The sequence below is a fragment of the Dermacentor silvarum genome, chromosome 8 (assembly GCF_013339745.2).
Source record: "Dermacentor silvarum isolate Dsil-2018 chromosome 8, BIME_Dsil_1.4, whole genome shotgun sequence".
NCBI classification, from domain to species: Eukaryota; Metazoa; Arthropoda; class Arachnida; order Ixodida; family Ixodidae; genus Dermacentor; species Dermacentor silvarum.
This window is the reverse complement of record NC_051161.1, coordinates 143,908,012-143,933,128: the sequence shown is the minus strand read 5'-3', so window position 1 is coordinate 143,933,128 and position 25,117 is coordinate 143,908,012. Positions and strand designations below refer to the sequence as shown.

At 47.9% G+C, this 25,117-nt stretch overlaps 1 protein-coding gene across 1 annotated transcript; it reads right to left on the bottom strand.

The window, feature by feature from the left end:
• Positions 1–1,241: 1,241 nt before the first annotated feature.
• LOC125947734 (uncharacterized) lies at positions 1,242–19,186 on the bottom strand. The gene is made up of 2 exons (XM_049672993.1): positions 19,061–19,186; positions 1,242–1,607 (listed from the first exon to the last, which is right to left on the bottom strand). Exons 1-2 carry the CDS (start codon positions 19,184–19,186, stop codon positions 1,242–1,244), a joined length of 492 nt encoding a protein of 163 aa, XP_049528950.1.
• Between the last annotated feature and the right edge of the window lie 5,931 nt (positions 19,187–25,117).

The following is a 25,117-nucleotide window of genomic DNA, read 5'->3' as shown; positions in this document are numbered from 1 at the left end:
TGGGCGCGGCAGGTCAGTTCTCGCGCAGAGCGGTGTGCCACCTCATTCAACGTAGGGGGAGGGGAAGGGGGGTGGTCTCGTCGTTTGGGTTGGCAACGTTCACTAGGAACAACATCATCGCGGTACTATCGAAGTGCTTTCCATCAGCTTTCTTTAGGATCTGAAGAGCTTTGGAGGAAATGCGCCCCCACGCGTAATTACAAACTGCGGACTGTGAGGCGCTAAAAACTACCTCGCAGAGCGGGTCGGTAAGCGCAAGAACAATCGGAACCTCTTCCGTTCTTTCTGGGTATTCCTTGCTGACCCTACACGCGTGTTTGAGCCGGGAGTTAATGTCTATGACTGCCGCCGTGAAACGGTGTTCTAGTGTTCTACCGCGTCGACGAAGCGCGTAGACTTCTTCCCACCAACGAAGCGCAGCAGTGCCTTGGTACGGGCCTGGCGTCAGCCCCAGTTATGTTTGGGGTGCATGTTTCGAGGGACAGGGGCGACGATCAACAGGTCGCTGATGGTGGGTGGAATGGCCTGTTTCTGACCGAGGTGGGCGTGGTAATGGAAGCTGAATTTCTGCAGAATGTACCGAGCCGTGGCTGCGAGTGACATGCATTCGATTTGCGAGGCTCTTTGCGCATCCCCGATTTCCTCATGCGTGTTGTATACCCCCAGTCTTAGCTGATCAGCAGCGCTCGTGCACTCCGGTAGACCAAGGGCGACGTTGTAAGTCGTGCGTATAAGGGTAATGAGTTTCTCCCTTTCGGTGACATTTCAGTTCTGGAAGGCAGCCGCATAAGTAATGTGACTGATTGCGAAGGAGTGTATGAGGAGCATGACGCTGTCCTCCTTCGTGACCGTGGGCTTGTTTATAATGTGTCTGATCAGGCGGGTAGCCGCTGTAACCTTGCCTTAGATCTTGCGGATAGCTTCTGCCTTTAACCCGTTCGCTATTACATGCAGGCTGAGGATGCGTATCTTCTGGACTCGGGGAATACACGAGCCGTCTTGCGCATACAGGAGTATTTTCTCACATTCCCTCGATTCGCCGGTAGGCTAGGGTCGGCGGCGCGGGCCGTTGAGGACCGCTGCAGAGACCGCTGCCTGTGAAGTGCCTTCTATCTGATCGTCACTGCACTTGTTCGCCAAGAGGGTGATGTCGTCTGCATACAAGGCGTGATGGGACCGCCAATCTCGTCGAGGCAGGCTGCGAGATCCCAGCATCACGAGGTTGAAATGGAACGGAGATATCACCGACCCAGAGGAGTGCCGGCGCTTCCTAGTGCATGTTCGTCAGATGTCATGCTGTCGACTGCGAGGGTAACTGTGCGGCGCGACAGGTAATCTCTGATATGACTGTAGCTTCGCTCGTCCATGCTGAAGATGTTAATTCGGCTCAGGATTGCTGCATGTCCTACATTGTCGAATGCCTTTTCCAGATCGAGGCCGAGGATGGCCATGGTGCCGGTAGTTGGGTCGTTGAGAATCGGTTGGTAGAGCTGCAGCATGACGTCTTGAGTGGAGAGGGGTGTGCGGAAGCCAACCATAGTGGGCGGGTATGCTCCAGTGCCGTCGAGGTGGCGGTTGATACGGGTGAGGAACGCATTCTCGATCACCTTGCCAACGTAAGATGTGAGGGAAATAAGCCGCAAGTGATGAAGGCTGGACGGTTTGCCTGGCTTCGGTATCAGGACTGCCTTAGAGCGTTTGCACGCTTTTGGATTGCGACCCGCTCAGCACTATTTGTTGACGTATGCCGGTAGAGCGATGATCGAGGCATCATCAAGCTTTTGTAGAGTCTTGTTCTTAACCTTGTCGGGGGCAGGGGCTGATAAAGATAAGGTCGAGTATGTTTCAGCACTGTTTCTTTTTTCGCGTGTGGTTATATACTAGCTGCGTCAAACCAAAGGTTACGCATGTGTTAAGGAAGTTACTTTTGAGGTTATGTTTAGACATAGTTATGGCTAGTTCCCACCATGTTATGCCGGGAAGGTTAAAGTGACGTAAGAGGAGTAGTTGTTCACGACTGAATGACGTCGTCAAACATTGCAATGCCTCGTGGAAATGAATTGTGAAGGAAGCATCTGCGTCGGGGTGTCGATAACATACAACGATAGTAATTTGTTGGTATGAAGGAACTGCACCAAACGAATAAAATTTCTAGAGAACAAGTGACATCAACAACCGAGCAACAAAGGCTGCCATGGGTAGCCACCAAAACACCTCCTATGCGTTTTCCTACACGATCCCACCTAAAAATGACGAAATCATGGAGGAATATTTAGGTTCTGTGTTTTCGACGGTTGCATTCAGCGATGTTTCTGTCAGTACTAGAAACTTACAATCAGAAGGATCAATGAGGCAACAAAGTGCGTCGCGCTTTGGATGCATTCGTGCTTCTTAAATGATACAGGGAAGCTTTTTTGGTTTCGCTGTATGGCCTTATGGTAGCAATGAAGTTTATATGACTCTATTTGTAGCGTTATCGTACTTCTAAGCTCTGTTCTCCATGATTACTTTATCATATCGAAGTTTGAAAGTGTTCTGTTGCGACTTGCCGAACTCAATCTGCCTTCTTCACGGCCCGACGGCGCATGCGCCCTGCCCTGGCGGATTAGTTGCGAAACGTTTTGGAAGGGTCGCGTGCGCGGTGGTGCGGCCCCATCTCGGGGAAACGTCCCCCGAAAGAAAAAAAAAAAACGCTCGGACGCGCTCTACTGACAACTCGTGCCGTGTACCGCATTGAAACTCCACTGGTAGCTCGACGTCAGTGCAGTACTGAAAGTGTGAGTAGCGTAAGACTGGTTTGGTACTAGACAGTTTTAGCAGAGCGCCGCTTACGCTCCCTCCGCTCCGCTCAGATTTCACTCTCTTACATACTGCAGGGAACTGCGTAGATTTTGCATTTGATAAGCGCGTCTTGCCGAGACGCGAGCGACGCGCTATCAACTCGGCTGCAAAACGACGAAGAGGCCAAGTCAGCACGCTGTCACGCTCCGCTTAGTCGGCTTTGTAGCGGAGCGAGGGATGCGGTCTTCGTTCCACTGCCGGTGTGAGCGTTGTGCGCAAGCGCAATAGCGTTCCCGCTAAGCGTTTGTGGCATTTGCTAGTATATGCCGGTCTGACCGGGGCGAACAGCAAAGCGCTCAGCTAAAACACTCTACTGTGACGGGCTTTCTTGTCGACGGCGCCGATAAAATCACCGTGCCTATACCATCGTTCGAACGAAACCCGCGCGATAGGCCGTCGAACCGATAACGCGATAGCCGCAACGCCTTCGTTGGTATATATAAATAATCGCGCTCAAAGTGAGTCAGAACATGCCTACGAAGTTGAAAGGTTGAAATGCGCAAGGCTTCGACACTCTCAAGCCGTGCACATGAAGTTTGAGCCAATGTTGATTTCAGCGAAGCTTAGGCCTGGCTCCGTCGATTTCGTGCACCCGCTACCGGCGGACCTGTACTCAAAAGTAAGCAAGTTAGGACGAAGGAAACTGCTTTTATAGTTCAGTTCTGGCCTTAGCGATTTGAAATAAACTACTCTTCGCTTTGCACGGCGCCTACACAATAATCTGCAAGCGGCGACACAGCGCTGTGCCCAACGGCTGTGCCAACATCTGTAGGTCACCGTTCCCGTAGGCTGCCGCTCGTATTCGCAACGTAGATGGGTCGGTTTGTACGTGTTGGTATGCTCACGCATTTCTTAATTCCTGAGATGTACTGTTTACATCTGCGTCAAACGCGAAACAAGAGACGATACATTCGGTACAGCAGCATAAACAGCCGCCTCGCTCAGTTATATACCAACGGTGTCAGTGATGACATCCGCGTTTTTGCGAGAGAACAACACGGCCTTTAAATGAGCGCTTATGTGAGCACAATTTTCTCTAATAATGCTTTATGACACGCGAAAACTACATATGGTGAAGTTAACGAAAAGCGAGAATCAGTAATTAATTTACAGCCTGATATTTGTAACTGGATCACAGTCGCCGTTGAGCAGCTCAGGCGCTCACACTGACTCGTCTCACGGTGGAATAACGCGGCTCATATGAGCAGGTATGTGCGTTTTATTCGACGTTCTGACATTTTTTTTTCATATCACCGATGCACCTTTTCCCAATTTTTGACGCTAACAACGATCTATGGCTGTAGATGTCGATGTAAACAAGCGCACCGCTTTGCTAAATCCGACGCGGAAGGATGCGCGCTCGAAAACTTCTTATTTATGTAAAATGTCTAAAGAATGTGCAAAAATAATTGAAAGAAAAGCGAGGTGCAAGTGCTGGAGTAAGCGACAACAAACTCCAAAGCAGCCGCGCCGGCAGAGGGTAATCAGCGTACCTTTATAAGCCACACTATAAACAAAACAGCGCTATCACGCCTGCTCACCCTATATATATATGTATATAGTTGGTGAGTGCTACATGGCTTCCAGGAACGACATCCGCAGAAGCCATTAATAATTATTCGCGATCCACGAAATACACAACCTATGCGCACTCAACAAGGGCGCAGGTTCACAAATCAACCGGCGAAAGCCCCGGCACCCTACCAAAACGTTTCCGGTGGCCTGCGGAAGAGGGAAGCACAGGAAAATGAAAAAGGCGGATTAGTTGTTTACATGCATGCCGAGTTTGACATTGAAATGTGCGTTAGATGAGTGGTCTTCTGATACGCTTTAGGTGGACTCTCGTAGTTGTTTAGCATTTGAAAGAATATTTTGTTTCACTTTGAAATGTATGAATTTGAGAATTACATGTCCTTTTCTATTAATGTTGTATTTGCGCATTCTATAGGCGCGCTCGATATCTAAGGCGCTAACTTGATGTTAGGTTTAGAAATGCAAATTTCCGCAATCTTGCTTTCCGATTCTTGCCACGTTTCTCCGCTCAATGTGAGCTATGCCAAAAACACAAGGTTAGACCGACGAGCCCAATCTTCCGAATCGTTAAGTCTTGATGATATGTCGGAACTGGCTTTTGTGTTCTTCTCAACAACTGTATTGACGCAACGAACTTCGGCCTTTAGTGCAGTTATGGAGGAAACATTGTCTTCAATTTTTGTCTGTTGCCTCTTTATTACTTTAAAAATGTATCGTTCTGTGATAGTTTGGTTCAGATTGATTTCATCATGGCATGGTGGCGCGTGCTTGCGCGGATCCTCCCCTAGAATACTTTTGTAGGCGAAGCAATGGTCCTTCCCTATTGAAAATCCATATGCCCCATAACTCCCATATCCAATAATGCGATATGAAACATAAAGGATCTCATACAAGAACTCGTTTTTCCTATATGTCATAAGATGTTATTGGTTATAGGAGTTATGGGGAATACGGGAGTTTTTTAGTAGGGATGGGAAGAATCACAAATAGGTGGAAATCAGCTTCCAGATGTAAAAAGCCGAACGGCCATGAACTACGGACTAAAGTAGAACGGCTAGGAAGCAAAAAAAAATATATGTTAGCATAAACAAAGCAGGCGCTGCCCTTAATTCGGAGCTGCTCCACTAAAATAAGTCAACATGAAAAGAAAAATCTCGTATTTCACATGTAATTCTTCGTTTCATATAAATACTTGGTTCATTACGGATACAACTTGAAACATGTGAAACATGATTAGGATTGTAGAAAATGTCAGTGTAGAGAGTCTCATGAGAGCTGGTTTCAGTGTATTAATTGTGCCTTGTGCATACGCTGAGTTGCAGGTAACATGGCAACCGGCGTTGTTGGAAATATCCCTAGTTATTATCAAACACGGTGGATTCAAATCTCGGAAGACAGGTCGTCTTTGATTGTACGATAGGACAAGGGCCGGAGATGGTGGTGATGATTTATTGGCATCGGCTTTGAAAATGGGTGGTGACACATAGTCAATTAGCCTGCTTGGTTGAAAGTGGTATGCTATACAAGTTTTTTTTTTATTTCAAGTATTTTTGTATCCATCTCCTCAATTTTTGTTCTCCTACCCAAAACTTCTGTATCTACCTTGTACCGCCAACTATATCTGTAAAAGATTTGGTCGTTACAATCTCTTCCTGTCGTTTTTTCCACCAACACTCTAAACGTCTCCTGCCTATGTCGACTGATGACTGGTTGACGCTTCGGTCCACTTTAAATCCAAGCGCTTCTGGAAGGTGTACGTCACCAATGGGCCTCGCTGGGGTGAATTCCTTCGCATGCCATTAGAGTGTGCTCAGCGGTCTCCGGATTTTTGCTGCAGCAGACTAATTGTCATCTCGTGGAGAATACTTGCTCCGGTATGTATCTACGCGCTAGCGTAGATGCCCCCTCTTTCATACTGACGAGATTGTTGCCGCGAAAGAAGCGAGCGCCGGAGGTGGAAGCCAGGAGGTGGACAACACAATCGCCGTGTTCGCGCCCTTTCCGTTTAATCTTCGACGCCGCGGTGCTCGCTATACATGCTCGCGGCGTCCATACGCTTGCGCGTAACCCGCGTTCACGAATCGAAACGTCACTGTAAATTTTTTTCTTGAGCAACTTGCAAGAGCCTCAAATAGCAAGGCACGGCCTTTTGTGTCACGATACAGATTTTTCTTGCACTTTCTTTTGTCGCCACTCGTGTAAGTGAATCTTCATAGTTCCTTTTTGTTTCGATTCCTTGTATCCAATTTACTTTCTCTGTTTCTTTTACTTTCTTTTTGATGACTCCTGGTTGTCTATGTACACTCTCGATTACCCTGTACTTGACTGCCAACATTCTTGATGCCTTCCTCCATTCTGTGTCCGGTAATGGTAGCTGGAGATACTGGAGACGGTAAAGGTAACGACGCGTCCTCTGTATTTTGAATTTGTCACTCTCCACCTCAGCACCTATGCTAAAGATTTCGGCAAAAGGTAATATCAATGCGGATCCAATGCGACATTCTTGTTCGTTAAAGGGTCCGTGAATGGTTTTTGTCACACTCAGACACAAAGCTTCTCTCAAGGAATGCTTTCTCAGGAGAATTTCGTGTCAGCACGCTCTAATAAAACAGGTACGAGTGGTGAAACTTCACTCTCATTTTAAGCCACGGCGTTATCACTCAACGTTTATACCGTGTGGTCATCGCTATAGTCCCGCCTCCTTCGCGTGGTGACCCAAGTTTAGTGTGCTTCCGGTTAACTTAAACCGAATGCGTTGCCGCGTCTGTTTTCTACCTAGTTGTTCTCGTTAAGCCTTGGCTACATCGCGCGAACTTTCAAGACAAACTTTGCACGACGAATGAATTCGTGTCGGCATGACGCGCAATGTTGCCAGCTTATATACATGAAGCTAAACGAGGCAGACCACGCCGGACATTCCTGGCGTTGCTGCGGCGAATGCTCGGATGTGTAATCAACAAAGTTGCTGTTTTCTATGTTATTTCGGTTTGAGAAAAGTCTGACCACATGTAAATATCTAATGCGCATGTTTACGATTCTTTCTATTTTACGCTTGCGAGATTTCTTGGCAGCCGTAAGGAGCAAAAATAAACGTCGCCACAGCTAGGCTAGAGCTGCGGCTAACGTGTACAAAAGTTTAAATGGGCTCTTTATAACATTTCGTTTACTCTAAAAATAAAGATATAACGAGTTAGAAAACAAATATCTACAATGACCGCATAATTCAAACTAACACTGAGTTGCACCACCGCACTAAAGAATTACTCAACATGGTGGCTCTCAGACGTTTTCTCACTTTGTAAGGCACGCCTTCGCAGCGCTTTCCTTTTCCGGATCTCGACGTGTTAGGATATTTTCTTGCTGCCATTATAAGCACATTATACACGACACTTGGCTAACTGGCGAATCCGGAACCTGGAGCTGCCGCTTCAAGCATCTTTATTTTTAGTATTGCGGTTTGATCGCTGTATTCATCAACAAGCCCTATCAGTCGCTCAAGCTTTCAATCGCAGTATTGATCAAGAAGGTTGTTGTTAAGAACGACATGCGGTCTGTTTAAATATATCTCTTAATGATGAGACGGACCTACGCTACTGACTGAGTAAGTTTCTACACAATCGTTGAAATTGTTTTAGGGTCCTTCCAAGAGTGATTCAACCATATTAGGGCCCGTTAAGTGCAAGTGGATGGTCGCCCATAAGAAAACATTGTTGCGGAACCCAAAGAATCCGGGCCATTGAATGCACTAGCAATACTTCGCAAGTATACTGTGCAGTGTTTAACAGCGCTTGATGATGGCGGCAAAAGGTATGGTCGACGACGTGTTTTGGTAGACGGCATGATAGTGTGCCAACGATGACAGTGACGGCGCGACAACCATGGAATGATGGCTTTGAAGATGATGACTGCGCGACATCGAAGGCAGTTTCAACATGAAGGCCCTATGACAGCGGAATAATGACAGCCTGGCGACGATGACGACAACGGCTCCGCACCAGCGCTTCCTTCCGCGCTCGTTTAGTATGCGGAGGCCTGATACCCCTCCAATCGTTAGCTTTAAAATCATGCAGATCGATCACTGTGGTGAACTGTCACGAAGAAACCGCGTATTTGACAAGAGATGCGCATCAGGCTTGTATTCATTTTCATTCAGACTATGACAAAGTAAAAAGTACTGTTGTATTGCTAGGAGGCTGTTAAAAAAAGCTGAGGAGCCATTCCACTCGGTGAAGGTGGATGATAAGCGAAGCTGTTGCACATCACACAGGGTTAGACAAGGGTACATGTATTTAGTTTCCTCAGTTGGCAATCACAATGACGATAGCTTTGTGATTACTCTGATAAACAGTGATTGGTTTGGTTAAACATTGGACAGATATTAGGTCAAAGTTAAATCTATACACGACCGTTGTTGAGTGGTTGAGTGACTTGTATTGGTGTGGCATTTCAAACAAGACTATTCTAGCACAAACTGAGTTAACGATATCTTGCGTGATTTTAAAATGTACACGTCGAAGTCTCCAACGATGATCACCGGGGTGGTGCCATCACGGCTAAACCATGCATAGTGCGTGGCCATGAACTTCTTGTTATCAAACTTGGGTGTGCTTGGAGATACATCCACCGTGGATATCACAATTTCGTCTTTCGTTTGTACGGCACAGACCCAATGCCACATTAGATGACATTGTTCTCTTTTGAGTCAAGCGTGCGTAGATGCATATACATTTTGTCATTTGAGTTTATGGCAATGCCTCCTGCTAGTGAGCCAATTTGCTCTTCACAAACAATTGCAGAATACCGATCGACTCGAGACAATGCAACTTGATCTACTTATTTCATTTATTATATATATTTAAATATATTTCTTACTTCTTTTACCCCGCACCTCCTCCAAAAAATGTTAGGGGGTAAATGAAGTAGGAAATATACTTACACAATATTTACAATAACTAGCGGCTGTTACGATGGCAGTAGCTCGTGAAGTTACAGCATCGTCTTCTTCGGAGTAATCTTGAACGTCTTCTTCATCAGCTTGTCGCAATATTTATTATATATTGTTGGGGACAAAATGCCTGAAGCCTGCTTCACCTCTGCCATGGGTTGGCCCACGCTCACCTTCTTTCATTGTTGATGCACGGACACGAAAAAAATCAGACCCCTTCCACTACGGTGGAGATGAATGCCAGCGAAGCTGTGACTATGGTGGGTCTGCTAAAGTGAATATTGTTATCGTGAATTTATACATTATCATTATTGACTACACTGAGCGTCTTCGGCATGTTCGTCAAACACCAAGGAGACCAGTATCTTGATGTCACCCGGTGCGATGGGCAAGCAGTGTGTTTGCGGCGCCAAGTCCGCCCCATCGTTATAGACTAGCGTGTGAGCCACAGCGTTCATCGCCGCGGCACACTGCACGCACGTTCAGGATCCTGTGAGATCTCTACTACTCCTGCTCTCGGCGGCTCATACCCTTAAACCCAACGCCGGTATGAGCCACACTTGATTGCTTTCTTACCTCCCTTCTTTCTCTCTTTCTTTCCCTCTTTTATTATTTCCTTTACTTCCTTCCTTCCTTCCTTCATTTATTTCTTGTCGATGGCTCATACCCGCATATATACCTGCCTCATACCCGCATATCCAATGCGGGCATACGCCACACGTGATTTTATTATCGTTAATCGTGACGTAAGTGACGAGCATTTCATATTATTGGTCATCCGTTTTGAAAGCGTTTTGACACCTATGCTAAGGCACAACTGGCGGGAAACCGCCACGGGCATGGAGCCGAAATACTGATGACGATAGTTTCTTTCTTCGAAACGCGGACATGTACCTGTTAAAGCTCGGCTTGCCGGTCCCTACGTGGGACTAGCCGGGTGGCGCGGGGTGTCCCCTGCGTCTTCTCTGGACCTCAATAAAGTTATTTCACTCACTCACATGAGCCTGGGGGAACTAGGAACTAGCTCTTAACGGCTTCGCTGTAATAAAAGGAAACCTAGCCATATACAGCTTCGCTGTAAAATACTTCGGCGACGAACACGCGTCGCAACTCGATTGCACTAGAACGGTGCCCTTTGCAACAGCATCTTTCTTACCGCCGGAGAATGCTGCAGGCGGAGAATGTTCAGTGGACATCCCGCATGTGAACGGAACCACTTTGGCGCTGACACATAGCCGGGCGTCATTGAATTAACTGCGTCCCACCGAGCGCGGTCACTGCATGGTCTTCAAGAGCTGCACTACTCGTTCCGTCGATACTTGGTAGAGCGGTGGACTGTAGCGGTTTGCCCGACGCGGACATCCATCGGTCATTTGTGCAGATTGCACGGAGAGGCCTTCGTCCTGCAGTGGGCATAATAGTAGGCTGATGACGATGACAAACATGCATAGATAAATTGATGACCCGCAAAATGTGCGTGAGGTAATGCGAACGCATTAAAAAGGAAAAGAACTTTGAAAGAGCGGCCGATCCCATGCCCTGTGGGAATCAGTGTTATGCGAAGCAGTGTGCGGGCCCGGAGCCTACCAAGTTAACGAAACGACCATGAGGGCACCAAGACGTAGACGGCTCCTTCATGACCTACATGACACGCATGTCACGACATTCATGTCCTGAGTCCTCAGGATTCTCTTTAGCTACACCGAACAGACCTTAGGGCGAAAGCCTTAGTCATACTCGTGACTATGAATTCTACCAACATTCTTTAGTATTTCCTTCCCCACGTCCGAACCCATTTCAGTGTTTTTCAACGTTAATGGTTTTTTTTCGCTGAGTCATTGGCGTTTTTTTCTGAGTCATGCTCATTACTATGACTTCTACCATTATCCTATAGTGTTTCCTTCACTTGTACCGACGTCCGAACCCATTCCAGTGGTTTTTGAGTGTTAATATTTTTTTCGCTAAGTCATTGTCATTTTTGCTGAGTCATGTTCATGACACTGAGTTCTACCAGCATTCTGTAGCGTTCCCTTCACTTAGTACCCACGTCCGAACCCATTTCCGCGGTTTTTGAGTGTTAATATTGCTACACGCGTGTAATATTTGATTGTTTGAACGAGGCGCGCGGGCGCCATCACTGGAGAAAAGACGAGGAATAACGAGCTGGGCTGGCGCTGTGAATCTAACCGGTCAGCGCTGCAACCGCTGTTGTAAATACAACCTGTAAATAGTTGCTCGTCTTACTGACTCATCCTTCGCTTAACATTGTGGTGGAGGTGGAACGTTCACCGTCCTCGCCATGGAGCTCCGAAGCGGCCGCACCGTCGTCTTCTCAGCCATGGCTTCCGATGGAAACACCCCGTCGTCACCTACACCTGCGACGCCAACCACAACGTACGTTACGGTTCCTATTCTCCGTGATCCTGGGACATTCTCCGCCCAAAATGGCGTTGACGTCAACGACTGGCTCAGCATGTATGAGCGTGTTAGCTGGGACCCCACCATAATGCTTGCCAATGTGTTCTTTTATCTGGACGGGACACCGCGTGTCTGGTCTCGCACCCATGAGATTGAGCTATCCAGCTGGGACACTTTCAAAGAGAGGCTTCGCGACCTATTCGGCAACCCGTCAGGTCGCCAACAGGCTGCGCGAAAAGAGCTTGCTACCCGTGTCCAGTCGCCGACAGAATCGTATGTCTCCTACATACAGGAAGTGCTCGCTCTTTGCCGGAAAGTCACCGAGCACATGACCGAGGTTGACAAGGTCGGCCATATCCTAAAAGACATCGCGGACGACGCCTTCAATTTGCTCGTCTATAACGACGTTTCTACTGTCGACGCCATCGTCAAGGAATGCCGCCGCTTCGGGGTAGCCACAAGCCGCCGCGTCGTCCCGCAGTTTTCCCGGCTCCCAAACACCCCTGATAGGTCCTTTTGCTCCGCTCTTTCTGCAACCCGGCCATTTCAAGAGAACGTCACGCGTATCGTTCGCCATGAGATTGAAGCGGCGAGTCCGGTCCCCCTTCATCCACGACCCCTCGCCGGTACCTTTGACCCAGCGGCCCCTACTATTTCCGTTATACAAGCAGTTGTGCGGCAAGAAATTGCAAAGCTTGGCATCCCTACCGCATGCTCTGTCTCCCGACCTGATTCGGCACCCATTCCTATGTCCACAACCTTTAATGACCAGTATTTCGCTCCCAGACCACGCAATCCTGCTGAATGGTGAACCCCGGACGACAAACCGATCTGCTTCCCCTGCCACCGAGTTGGTCACGTATCGCGCCAATGCCGCACCACCTGGATGCCGCCGTACTGGAGCTCATTTCCTGCTCCTCGCCCATACGCCGACGCTCGCCGTTACTCACCTCGCCATCCGTACCCTACTTCTGATGCCCCTAACAGCCGCTCCTCCGGGCGATAGCCGTCGCCTCAACGCCGTAGCTCCCCGTCACCCCAACCTCGCCGCTTTTCCTCGCCAAACCGCCGGACGGAAAACTAGGCCATGTAGCTCTTGGAGGTAGTGCTGCGTCACGTCCGTCCTGTCCAAATCCTCTGTTGACGCTCCTCACGAACGCGAACCTAATTGAAGTAGACGTAGATGGTGTTCCGTTCAAGGCATTGATTGATACTGGAGCCCAAGTGTCCATAAGGAGCGCTAACCTATGTCGTCGCCTCAAAAAAGTTCTTACGCCTGCCATCACTCGAGCCGTACGCGTCACCAATGGCGCCGCTGTTGCCGTCAGTGGTATGTGCACTGCTCGCGTAGGAATTTGTGGCCGCCAAGTTCCAGTCCTGTTCACCGTGCTGACCAGTTGCCCTCATGACCTAATCTTCGGGCTCGACTTTCTGACGACGCATTCTGCCCGACTGTTCCACCGGTACGCTGTGCCTCGAGCTTCCTCTTCCTTCCGACGTTCGCCCCGAACAACCGAACCCCCTCTGCACTACAGCGTTTGTTCGGTTACCTCCAAAAGCCCTAACCTTCGTCGAATTGGCCTCAACGGCAACCGTGCCTGATGGCGACTATGTCGTCGCACCTATTCGTGATGTCCTCCTGGCGCGCGACATCTCTGTGCCACACTCCGTCGTTACCCTTGCCGCTAATCGGACGTTTCTCCCCGTTATAAGTATTGGCTGGACGAAGCATGTGTTACCTGAAGGCATAGCGGTGGCCACGCTCCGGTTAGTGACAGACGACCACGTCACTGCTTTCGCAGTCGACGAGTCTCCAGATCCTTCTGATTACCCGCAGGATGCCTTGAACCTCGACGGCCCATTACGTCCCATGGTCGCTCCGGACCTCGCCCCTGACCAAGCTGCCGCCCTATATCGCCTTTTGCTTTCCTACCGCGACATATTTGACACTAACAATCGCCCACTTGGTCAGACGTCCCTTGTTAAGCATCGGATAAACACTGGTGATGCTGTTCCAATTCACCGCCGACCATATCGCGTGTACACGGCAGAGCGGCTAGTTATTCAGCCGGAAGTAACAAGATGCTCGCCGAAGGCATTGTTGAGCCCTCGTCGAGTACTTGGGCGCCGCCGGTCGTGCTCGTCAAAAATAAATATGGCGCGTGGCGTTTATGCGTTGATTACCGCCACCTAAACCGAATCACTAAAAAGGACGTTTATCCTTTACCACGAATTGACGACGCTCTTCTCTTCACGGTGCCAAATACTTTTCGTCGATTGACCTTCGATCTGGTTATTGGCAGATTTCCGTCGATGAGCAAACCAAGAAAAAACCGCTTTCGTCGCTCTAGATGGCCTCTACCAATTTAAGGTTATGCCGTTCGGTTTATGGAATGCGCCCGCCACGTTCGAACGGATGATGGACTCTCTGCTTCAAGGTTTCAAATGGTCAACTTGCCTTTGTTACCTCGACGACGTCCTTGTGTTTTCTCCTACATTTGAGATGCACCTTGAGCGCGTCGCAGCTATCCTTGACGTATTGCGCAAGGCTGGGCTTCCAATTAAACTGATCGAAGTGCGACTTCGGGCGCCGACAGATTACAGTGCTCGGCCATCTCGTCGATGCTTCCGGAGTACGACCCGACCCGGAGAAGGTTCGAGCAGTAACAGGCTTTTCCTGTACCTCAGTCTGTCAAAGACGTCCGGAGTTTTGTGGGGCTCTGTTCTTATTTCAGACGGTTCGTGAAAGATTTCGCAGCAATCGCTCGACCACTCACTATACTTCTGAAGAAAGACGTGCCTTTTACGTGGGGTTCCCCTCCGGCTGCCGCATTTTCACGCTTATCACGATTATGACCACTCCACCGACCTTAGGCCCACTTTGACCCGTCCGCACCTACAGAGGTCCGAACCGATGTCAGTGGTTATGGGGTCGGCGCCGTCTTTGCGCAACGCCAACACGGCCACGACCGTGTTATAGCCTACGCTAGCCGGCTCCTGACAACTGCAGAACGCAACTATTCGATTACCGAGCGCGAATGTCTTGCTCTCGTCTGGGCTGTTTCAATGTTCCGCCCATATTTATATGGCAAGCCCTTCTCAGTAATCACAGACCATCATGCGCTGTGTTGGCTTTCGTCGCTCAAGGATCCTAGTGGCCGGCTCGGTCGTTGGGCCCTTCGACTACAAAATATCCCTACACAGTGACGTACAAGTCGGGACGCCAACACCAGGACGCAGATTGCCTCTCCCGCTACCCAGTCGAACACCCGACCTCTACGTCTGCGCCTGACACCGACGCCTGCGTTCTCTCTGTTTGTCCACTGGTCCACTGTCGCCGACGAGCAGTGCCGTGACCCGTCCTTGCGTATCATCATTGACCGCCTGGAATCGCCACTTGCCGACAGTTCCCTTCGCTTATTCACACTTCAAGATGGCGTACTCTACCACCACAACGTTCACCCCGACGGCCCAGCATTACTCCTTGTGATCCCTAAACACCTTCGCTCGGCTGTTCTCCACGAACTTCACGACCTCCCCACTGCCGGTCACCTCGGTGTGTCACGTACTTGTGACCGGATCCGCCGATGCTTCTTTTGGCCAGGGCTTGCTCGCTCCGTTCGAAGATACGTAGCTGCGTGTGAATCGCAGCTTACTGCAAGCTTCGCGTCGCATTCGTCATCTGCGCCGTCTGAAAAAGACATGTAATCCAGATGTTATCGTTCGCTTTAACACTGCCGTGATTGACCTGCGTAACAAAATGCAAAGTGCCAAGAACTTTTATTTTAAAGTTGAGCTTCCAGGATTACTGTAGTCTAACCCGCGCAAATTCTGGGCTTCTATTACCACAACGAAAACCGATGCAGCTTCCTTTATATTAGACGACACGGCTGTTTCAGACCCTATTAAAATAGCCAATGCTTTCAATGTCTACTTTCAGTCAGTGTTCACGCACGACAATAATGCTCTCCCTTTGCTCACAAGTTCTAATCCTGAGTTGTCCATCGGCGATGTGGTAATCAGTCAAAATGCATTCTAAACTTGATTCTCAAGTTAGACACAAAGAAGTCCACTGGCCCCGATAATATTCCAAACAGCTTTCTGGTGCGTTACGCTCTCTGGTGTTCACGTTATTTGGCGATCGTTTTGACAAATCCTTGTCCTCAAGTACCGTCCCCGAGTCCTGGAGGTTAGCTGAAGTCCCGCCTCTGCAAAAATCAGGCAATAGGCAACTTCTGTCCAACTATAGACCTATATCGCTTACATCCAACTCCGGGAGGCTGTTGGAGCATATCATTCATAAGCATATCACTGAGTATCTTGAATCGAACGACCTTCTGTCCAACAAACAACACAGATTTCGTCGTGGTTTCAGCACAATAACACAACTGGTAGAATTTTCACATGACATTGCTAGCAATTTAGACACTGGTAATCAAATAGATGCGTTATTTATAGATTTTTCCAAGGCTTTCGACACCGTTATACACAACAAGCTTCTAAGCAAACTGAACATAATTTTAAATAATCCTCAATTGATCGAGCTAGCTTTGTCAACTCGCGCTTTCAATTCGTTTCATTTAATTCCAACTCCTCCTCAGCAATAAAAGTAACATCTGGTGTTCCGCAAGGCTCCGTTCTGGAACCCCTGCTATTTTTGATTTTTATAAATGACCTTCCCAGCAATATTAGGTCCAAAGTCCGCCTCTATCCCGACGACTGCGTGCTATACCAGGTAATAACTTCTTCTAATGATCACACTTTACTTCAGGATTCTTTCACGGAGTTTGCTCATGGTGCTCGGATTGGCAGATGCGCATAAACCTTCAAAACAGTAGTATTGTCATTTACAAACAGCCATTCTCCATCACAGCATGTGTACGCTTTCAAGAACATAACAGTTCCCCGGGTGCAGACGTGCAAATACCTTGGCGTTGTGTTCGCGCACAACTTGCAGTGCTCAGATCATATAGATTATGTTACCTCTAAAGCACTAAAAAAATGAGGTTATTTAAGACGAACGTCATCTAAATCTCCAAAATGCATTAAATTACTAATGTACAAAACACTCATTCGCCCTACATTAGAGTACGCTTCATGAGTGTAGCATCCATATAAAGTGTACGACATGAATGAAATTGAATCTGTCCAAAGAAGGCTGTTGGTTTCATTCACCATCGCTATGGACCGTGATTTTTCACCCTCATCTGCAATGACCGCTTTGAAGTTACCTCTTTTGTGTACCAGACGGTGATATTGATTGTTTGAAACTGTTACATTTCATTGTTCACTCGTCTTGCCGACTGCCTAATCGATAACTACATCGTGCATGCTCTTCCGAACTAGACGTGGCCACAACCTTAACCTAAAGCCATTTTTTGCGCGCACTAACGTATTCAAACACAATTTTTTTCCCGAGAGTTATTGAATGCTGGAATGATTTACTGTTCTTCGTCTTTCATTTATGTATTCTATGTACCCCACTCCTGCAATAGGCCCTGCATATATGGCTGCAGTATTTGAAAATAAATAATATAATAATAAATAAATAAATAAATAAATAAATAAATAATAAATAATAATAAATAAATAAATAAATGCCAGCGACGCAGGACAACCGTCGACGCATCCCTGCTGGTTACCTTCAACCAATCGGCCATTCCCGCGGAGCCATTCTTTCGGGTTGGTTTAGCTTTACTTGGTTTCTTTCCTCTTTCTACCTCTCGGAAACAGGTGGATCGCTGTGGCAACGGATTACGCCACGCGCTACCGCCATCACCCGAGCGCTCCCTACAAGCTGCGCCACAGATGTTGCCGATTTTCTTCTACGCTACGTGATTTTATTACATGAGCTCCACGAACCTTTCTGCAGAACCGTGGCCGGACATTCCTGTCAAAAGTTATCGCGGACATCTTGCAGTCCTGTGCCATCAGGCACAAGCTATCCCGTCATACCATCCGCAACAAATGGCCTCACGGAGCGTCTAATCGCACTCTCACAGGGAGGGGAAGGGGTTGGTCTCGTCGTTTGGGTTGGCACGTTCACTAGGAAACAACATCATCGCGGTACTGTCGAAGTGCTTTCCATCAGCTTTCTTTATGGATCTGAAGAGCTTTGGAGGAAATGCGCCCCCCGCGTATTACAAACTGCGGACTGTGAGGCGCTAAAACTACCTCGCAGAGCGGGCCGGTAGCGCAAAACAATCGGAACCTCTTCCTTCTTTCTGGGTATCCCTTGCTGACCCTACCGCGTGTTTGAGCCGGGAGTAATGTCTATGACTGTCGCTGAAACGGTGTTCTAGTGTTCTACCGCGTCGACGAAGCGCGTAGACTTTCCCCGCCAACGAAGCGCAGCAGTGCCTTGGTACGAGCCTGGCGGCAGCCCAGTTATTTGGGGTGCATGTTTCGATGACAGGGGCGACGATCAACAGGTCGATGATGGTAGGTGGAATGGCCTGTTTCTGACCGAGTGGCGTGGTAATGGACTGAATTTCTGCAGAATGTACCGAGCCTGGCTGCGATGACATGCATTCGATTTGCGAGGCTCTTTGCGCATCCCCAATTTCCTCATGCGTGTGTATACCCCCAGTCTTAGCTGATCAGCAGCGCTCGTGCACTCCGGTAGACCAAGGCGACGTTGTAAGTCGTGCGTATAAGGGTAATGAGTTTCTCCCTTTCGGTGACATTTCAGTTCTGGAAGGCAGCCGCATAAGTAATGTGACTGATTGCGAAGGAGTGTATGAGGAGCATGACGCTGTCCTCCTTGACCGTGGGCTTGTTTATAATGTGTCTGATCAGGCGGGTAGCCGCTGTAACCTTGCCTTAGATCTTGCGGATAGCTTCTGCCTTTAACCCGTTCCTATTACATGCAGGCTGAGGATGCGTATCTTCTGGACTCGGGGAATACACGAGCCGTCTTGCGCATACAGGAGTATTTTCTCACATTCCCTCGATTCGCCGGTAGGCTAGGGTCGGCGGCGCGGGCCGTTGAGGACCGCTGCAGAGACCGCTGCCTGTGAAGTGCCTTCTATCTGATCGTCACTGCACTTGTTCGCCAAGAGGGGTGATGTTGTCTGCATACAAGGCGTGAGGGACCGCCAATCTCGTCGAGGCAGGCTGCGATCCCAGCATCACGAGGTTGAAATGGAACGGAGATATCACGACCCAGAGGAGTGCCGGCGCTTCCTAGTGCATGTTCGTCAGATGTCATGCTGTCGACTGCGAGGGTAACTGTGCGGCGCGACAGGCAATCTCGATATGACTGTAGCTTCGCTCGTCCATGCTGAAGATGTTAATTCGGCTCAGGATTGCTGCATGTCCTACATTGTCGAATGCCTTTTCCAGATCGAGGCCGAGGATGGCCATGGTGCGGTAGTTGGGGCTTGAGAATCGGTTGGTAGAGCGCAGCATGACGTCTTGAGTGGAGAGGGGTGTGCGGAAGCCAACCATAGTGGGCGGTATGCTCCAGTGCCGCGATTGGCGGTTGATACGGGTGAGGACGCATTCTCGATCATCGCCAACGTAAGATGTGAGGGAAATAAGCCGCAAGTGATGAAGGCTGGACGGTTTGCCTGGCTTCGGTATCAGGACTGCCTTAGAGCGTTTGCACTCTTTTGGATTGCGACCCGCTCAGCCTATTGTTGACGTATGCCGGCAGAGCGATGATCGAGGCATCATCAAGCTTTTGTAGAGTCTTGTTCTTAACCTTGTCGGGGGCAGGGGATGATAAAGATAAGGTCGAGATGTTTCAGCACTGTTTCGTTTTTTCTTTTTTCGCGTGTGGTTATATACTAGCTGCGTCAAACCAAAGGTTACGCTGTGTTAAGGAAGTTACTTTTGAGGTTATGTTTAGACATAGTTATGGCTAGTTCCCACCATGTTATGCGGGAAGGTTAAAGTGACGTAAGAGGAGTAGTTGTCACGACTGAATGACGTCGTCAAACATTGCAATGCCTCGTGGCTGAATTGTGAAGGAAGCATCTGCGTCGGGGTGTCGATAACATGCAACGATAGTAATTTGTTGGTAGAAAGAACTGCACCCAACGAGTAAATTTTAGAGAACAAGTGACATCAACAACCGAGCTACAAAGGCTGCCTGGGCACCACCAAACACCTCCTATGCGTTTTCCTACACGATCCCACCTAAAAATGACGAAATCATGGAGGAATATTTAGGTTCTGTGTTTTCGACGGTTGCATTCAGCGATGTTCTGTCAGTACTAGAAACGTTACAATCAAAGGATCAATGAGGCAACAAAGTGCGTCGCGCTTTGGATGCATCGTGCTTCTTAAATGATACAGGGAAGCTTTTTGGTTTCGCTGTAAGGCCTTATGGTAGCAATGAAGTTTATATGACTCTATTGTAGCGTTATCGTACTTCTAAGCTCTGTTCCATGATTACTTTATCATATCGAAGTTTGAAAGTGTTCTGTTGCGACTTGCCGAACCCAATCTGCCTTCTCACGGCCCGACGGCGCATGCGCCCTGCCCTGGCGGATTAGTTGCGAAACGTTTGGAAGGGTCGCGTGCGCGGTGGTGCGGCCCCATCTCGGGGAACGTCCCCCGAAAGAAAAAAAAAAAAACGCTCGACGCGCTCTACTGACAACTCGTGCCGTGTACGCATTGAAACTCCACTGGTAGCTCGACGTCAGGCAGTACTGAAAGGAGTAGCGTAAGACTGGTTTGGTACTAACAGTTTTAGCAGAGCGCCGCTTACGCTCCCTCCGCTCCGCTCAGATTTCACTCTCTACATACTGCAGGGAACTGCGTAGATTTTGCATTTGATAACGCGTCTTGCCGAGACGCGAGCGACGCGCTATCAACTCGGCTGCAAAACGACGAAGAGGCCAAGTCAGCACGCTGTCACGCTCCGCTTAGTCGACTTTGTAGCGGAGCGAGGGATGCGGTCTTCGTTCCACTGCCGGTGTGAGCGTTGTGCGCAAGCGCAATAGCGTTCCCGCTAAGCGTTTGTGGCATTTGCTAGTATATGCCGGTCTTACCGGGGCGAACAGCAAAGCGCTCAGCTAAAACACTCTACTGTGACGGGCTTTCTTGTCGACGGCGCCGATAAAATCACCGTGCCTATACCATCGTTCGAACGAAACCCGCCGATAGGCCGTCGAACCGATAACGCGATAGCCGCAACGCCTTCGTTGGTATATATAAATAATCGCGCTCAAAGTGAGTCAGAACATGCCTACGAAGTTGAAAGGTTGAAATGCGCAAGGCTTCGACACTCTCAAGCTGGCACATGAAGTTTGAGCCAATGTTGATTTCAGCGAAGCTTAGGCCTGGCTCCGTCGATTTCGTGCACCCTACCGGCGGACCTGTACTCAAAAGTAAGCAGTTAGGACGAAGGAAACAGCTTTTATATTCAGTTCTGGCCTTAGCGATTGAAATAAACTACTCTTCGCTTTGCACGGCGCCTACACAATAATCTGCAAGCGGCGACACAGCGCTGTGCCCAACGGCTGTGCAACATCTGTAGTCACCGTTCCCGTAGGCTGCCGCTCGTATTCGCAAGTAGATGGGTCGGTTTGTACGTGTTGGTGCTCACGCATTCTTAATTCCTGAGATGTACTCTTTCATCTGCGTCAAACGCGAAACAAGAGACGATACATTCGGTACAGCAGCATAAACAGCCGCCTCGCTCAGTTATATACCAACGGTGTCAGTGACATCCGCGTTTTTGCGAGAGAACAACACAGCCTTTAAATGAGCGCTTATGTGAGCACAATTTTCTCTAATAATGCTTTATGACACGCGAAACTACATATGGTGAAGTTAACGAAAAGCGAGAATCAGTAATTAATTTACAGCCTGATATTTGTAACTGGATCACAGTCGCCGTTGAGCAGCTCAGGCGCTCACACTGACTCGTCTCACGGTGGAACAACGCGGCTCATATGAGCAGGTATGTGTGTTTTATTCGACGTTTTGACAATTTTTTTTCATATCACCGATGCACCTTTTCCCAATTTTTGACGCTAACAACGATCTATGGCTGTAGATGTTGATGTAAACAAGCGCACTGCTTTGCTAAATCCGACGCGGAAGGATGCGCGCTCGAAAACTTCTTATTTATGTAAAATGTCTAAAGAATGTGCAAAAATAATTGAAAGAAAAGCGAGGTGGAAGTGCTGGAGTAAGCGACAACAAACTCCAAAGCAGCCGCGCCGGCAGAGGGTAATCAGCGTACCTTTATAAGCCACACTATAAACAAAACAGCGCTATCACGCCTGCTCACCCTATATATATATGTAATAGTTGGTGAGTGCTACATGGCTTCAGGAACGACATCCGCAGAAGCCATTAATAATTATTCGCGATCCACGAAATACACAACCTATGCGCACTCAACAAGGGCGCAGGTTCACAAATCAACTGGCGAAAGCCCGGCACCCTACCAAAACGTTTCCGGTGGCCTGCGGAAGAGGGAAGCACAGGAAAATGAAAAAGGCGGATTAGTTGTTACATGCATGCCGAGTTTGACATTGAAATGTGCGTTAGATGAGTGGTCTTCTGATACGCTTTAGGTGGACTCTCGTAGTTGTTAGCATTTGAAAGAATATTTTGTTTCACTTTGAAAATGTATGAATTTGAGAATTACATGTCCTTTTCTATTAATGTTGTATTTGCGCATTCTATAGGCGCGCTCGATATCTAAGGCGCTAACTTGATGTTAAGTTTAGAAATTCAAATTTCCGCAATCTTACTTTCCGATTCGTGCCACGTTTCTCCGCTCAGTGTGAGCTATTCCAAAAACACAAGGTTAGACCGACAAGTCTAATCTTTCGAATCGTTAAGTCTTGATGATATGTCGGAACTGGCTTTTGTGTTCTTCTCAACAACTGTATTGACGCAACGAACTTCGGCCTTTAGTGCAGTTATGGAGGAAACATTGTCTTCAATTTTGTCTGTTGCCTCTTTATTACTTTAAAAAGTATCGTTCTGTGATAGTTTGGTTCAGATTGATTTCATCATGGCATGGTGGCGCGTGCTTGCGCGGGTCCTCCCCTAGAATACTTTTGTAGGCGAAGCAATGGTCCTTCCCTATTGAAAATTCATATGCCCATAACTCCCATATCCAATAATGCGATATGAAACATAAAGGATCTCATACAAGAACTCGTTTTTCCTATAGTCATAAGATGTTATTGGTTATAGGAGTTATGGGGAATACGGGAGTGTTTTAGTAGGGATGGGAAGAATCACATTAGGTGGAAATCAGCTTCCAGATGTAAAAGCCGAACGGCATGAACTACGGACTAAAGTAGAACGGCTAGGAAAAAAAAAAATATATGTTAGCATAAACAAAGCAGGCGCTGCCCTTAATTCTGAGCTGCTCCACTAAAATAAGTCAACATGAAAAGAAAAATCTCGTATTTCACATGTAATTCTTCGTTCATATAAATACTTGGTTCATTACGGATACAACTTGAAACATGTGAAACTGATTAGGATTGTAGAAAATGTCACTGTAGAGAGTCTCATGAGAGCTGGTTTCAGTGTATTAATTGTGCCTTGTGCATACGCTGAGTTGCAGGTAACATGGCAACCGGCGTTGTTGGAATATCCGTAGTTATTATCAAACACGGTGGATTCAATGGTGGTGATGATTTATTGGCATCGGCTTTGAAAATGGGTGGTGACCATATAGTCAATTAGCCTGCTTGGTTGAAAGTGGTATGTTATACAAGTTTTTTTTTTATTATTTCAAGTATTTTTGTATCCATTTCCTCAATTTTTGTTCTGCTACCCAAAACTTCTGTATCTACCTTGTACCGCCAACTATATCTGTAAAAGATTTGGTCGTTACAATCTCTTCCTGTCGTTTTTTCCACCAACACTCTAAACGTCTCCTGCCTATGTCGACTGATGACTGGTTGACGCTTCGGTCCACTTTAAATCCAAGCGCTTCTGGAAGGTGTACGTCACCAATGGGCCTCGCTGTGGTGAATTCCTTCGCATGCCATTAGAGTGTGCTCAGCGGTCTCCGGATTTTTGCTGCAGCAGACTAATTGTCATCTCGTGGAGAATACTTGCTCCGGTATGTATCTACGCGCTGGCGTAGATGCCCCCTCTTTCATACTGACGAGATTGTTGCCGCGAAAGAAGCGAGCGCCGGAGGTGGAAGCCAGGAGGTGGACAACACAATCGCCGTGTTCGCGCCCTTTCCGTTTAATCTTCGACGTCGCGGTGCTCGCTATACATGCTCGCGGCGTCCATACGCTTGCCCGCGTTCACGAATCGAAACGTCACTGTAAATTTTTTTTTGAACAACTTGCAAGAGCCTCAAATAGCAAGGCACGGCCTTTTGTGTCACGATACAGATTTTTCTTGCACTTTCTTTTGTCACCACTCGTGTAAGTGAATCTTCATAGTTCCTTTTTGTTTCGATTCCTTGTATCCAATTTACTTTCTCTGTTTCTTTTACTTTCTTTTTGATGACTCCTGGTTGTCTATGTACACTCTCGATTACCCTGTACTTGACTGCCAACATTCTTGATGCCTTCCTCCATTCTGTGTCCGGTAATGGTAGCTGGAGATACTGGAGACGGTAAAGGTAACGACGCGTCCTCTGTATTTTGAATTTGTCACTCTCCACCTCAGCACCTATGCTAAAGATTTCGGCAAAAGGTAATATCAATGCGGATCCAATGCGACATTCTTGTTCGTTAAAGGGTCCGTGAATGGTTTTTGTCACACTCAGACACAAAGCTTCTCTCAAGGAATGCTTTCTCAGGAGAATTTCGTGTCAGCACGCTCTAATAAAACAGGTACGAGTGGTTAAACATTACTCTCATCTTAAGCCACGGCGTTATCACTCAACGTTTATACCGTGTGGTCTTCACTATGTCCCGCCTCCTTCGCGTGGTGACCCAAGTTTAGTGTGCTTCCGGTTAACTTAAACCGAATGCGTTGCCACGTCTGTTTTCTACCTACTTGTTCTCGTTAAGCCTTGGCTACGTCGCGCGAACTTTCAAGACAAACTTTGCACGACGAATGAATTCGTGTCGGCATGACGCGCAATGTTGCCAGCTTATATACATGAAGCTAAACGAGGCAGACCACGCCGGACATTCCTGGCGTTGCTGCGGCGAATGCTCGGATGTGTAATCAACAAAGTTGCTCTTTCTATGTTATTTCGGTTTGAGAAAAGCCTAACCACATGTAAATATCTAATGCGCATGTTTACGATTCTTTCTATTTTACGCTTGTGAGATTTCTTGGCAGCCGTAAGGAGCAAAAATAAACGTCGCCACAGCTAGGCTAGAGCTGCCGCTAACGTGTACAAAAGTTTAAATGGGCTCTTTATAACATTTCCTTTACTCTAAACATAAAGAAATAACGAGTTAGAAAACAAATACCTACAATGAC

What these genes read in the sequence shown, in the direction of transcription:
- LOC125947734 (XM_049672993.1), bottom strand. Translation starts at nt 19,186, where the DNA reads ATGGTTGGCTTCCGCACACCCCTCTCCACTCAAGACGTCATGCTGCGC. An exon ending in TGGAAAAGGCATTCGACAAT is followed by an intron (nt 1,608 to 19,060) that starts GTAGGACATGCA and finishes TACGTTGGCAAG; the next exon opens with GTGATCGAGAATGCGTTCCT.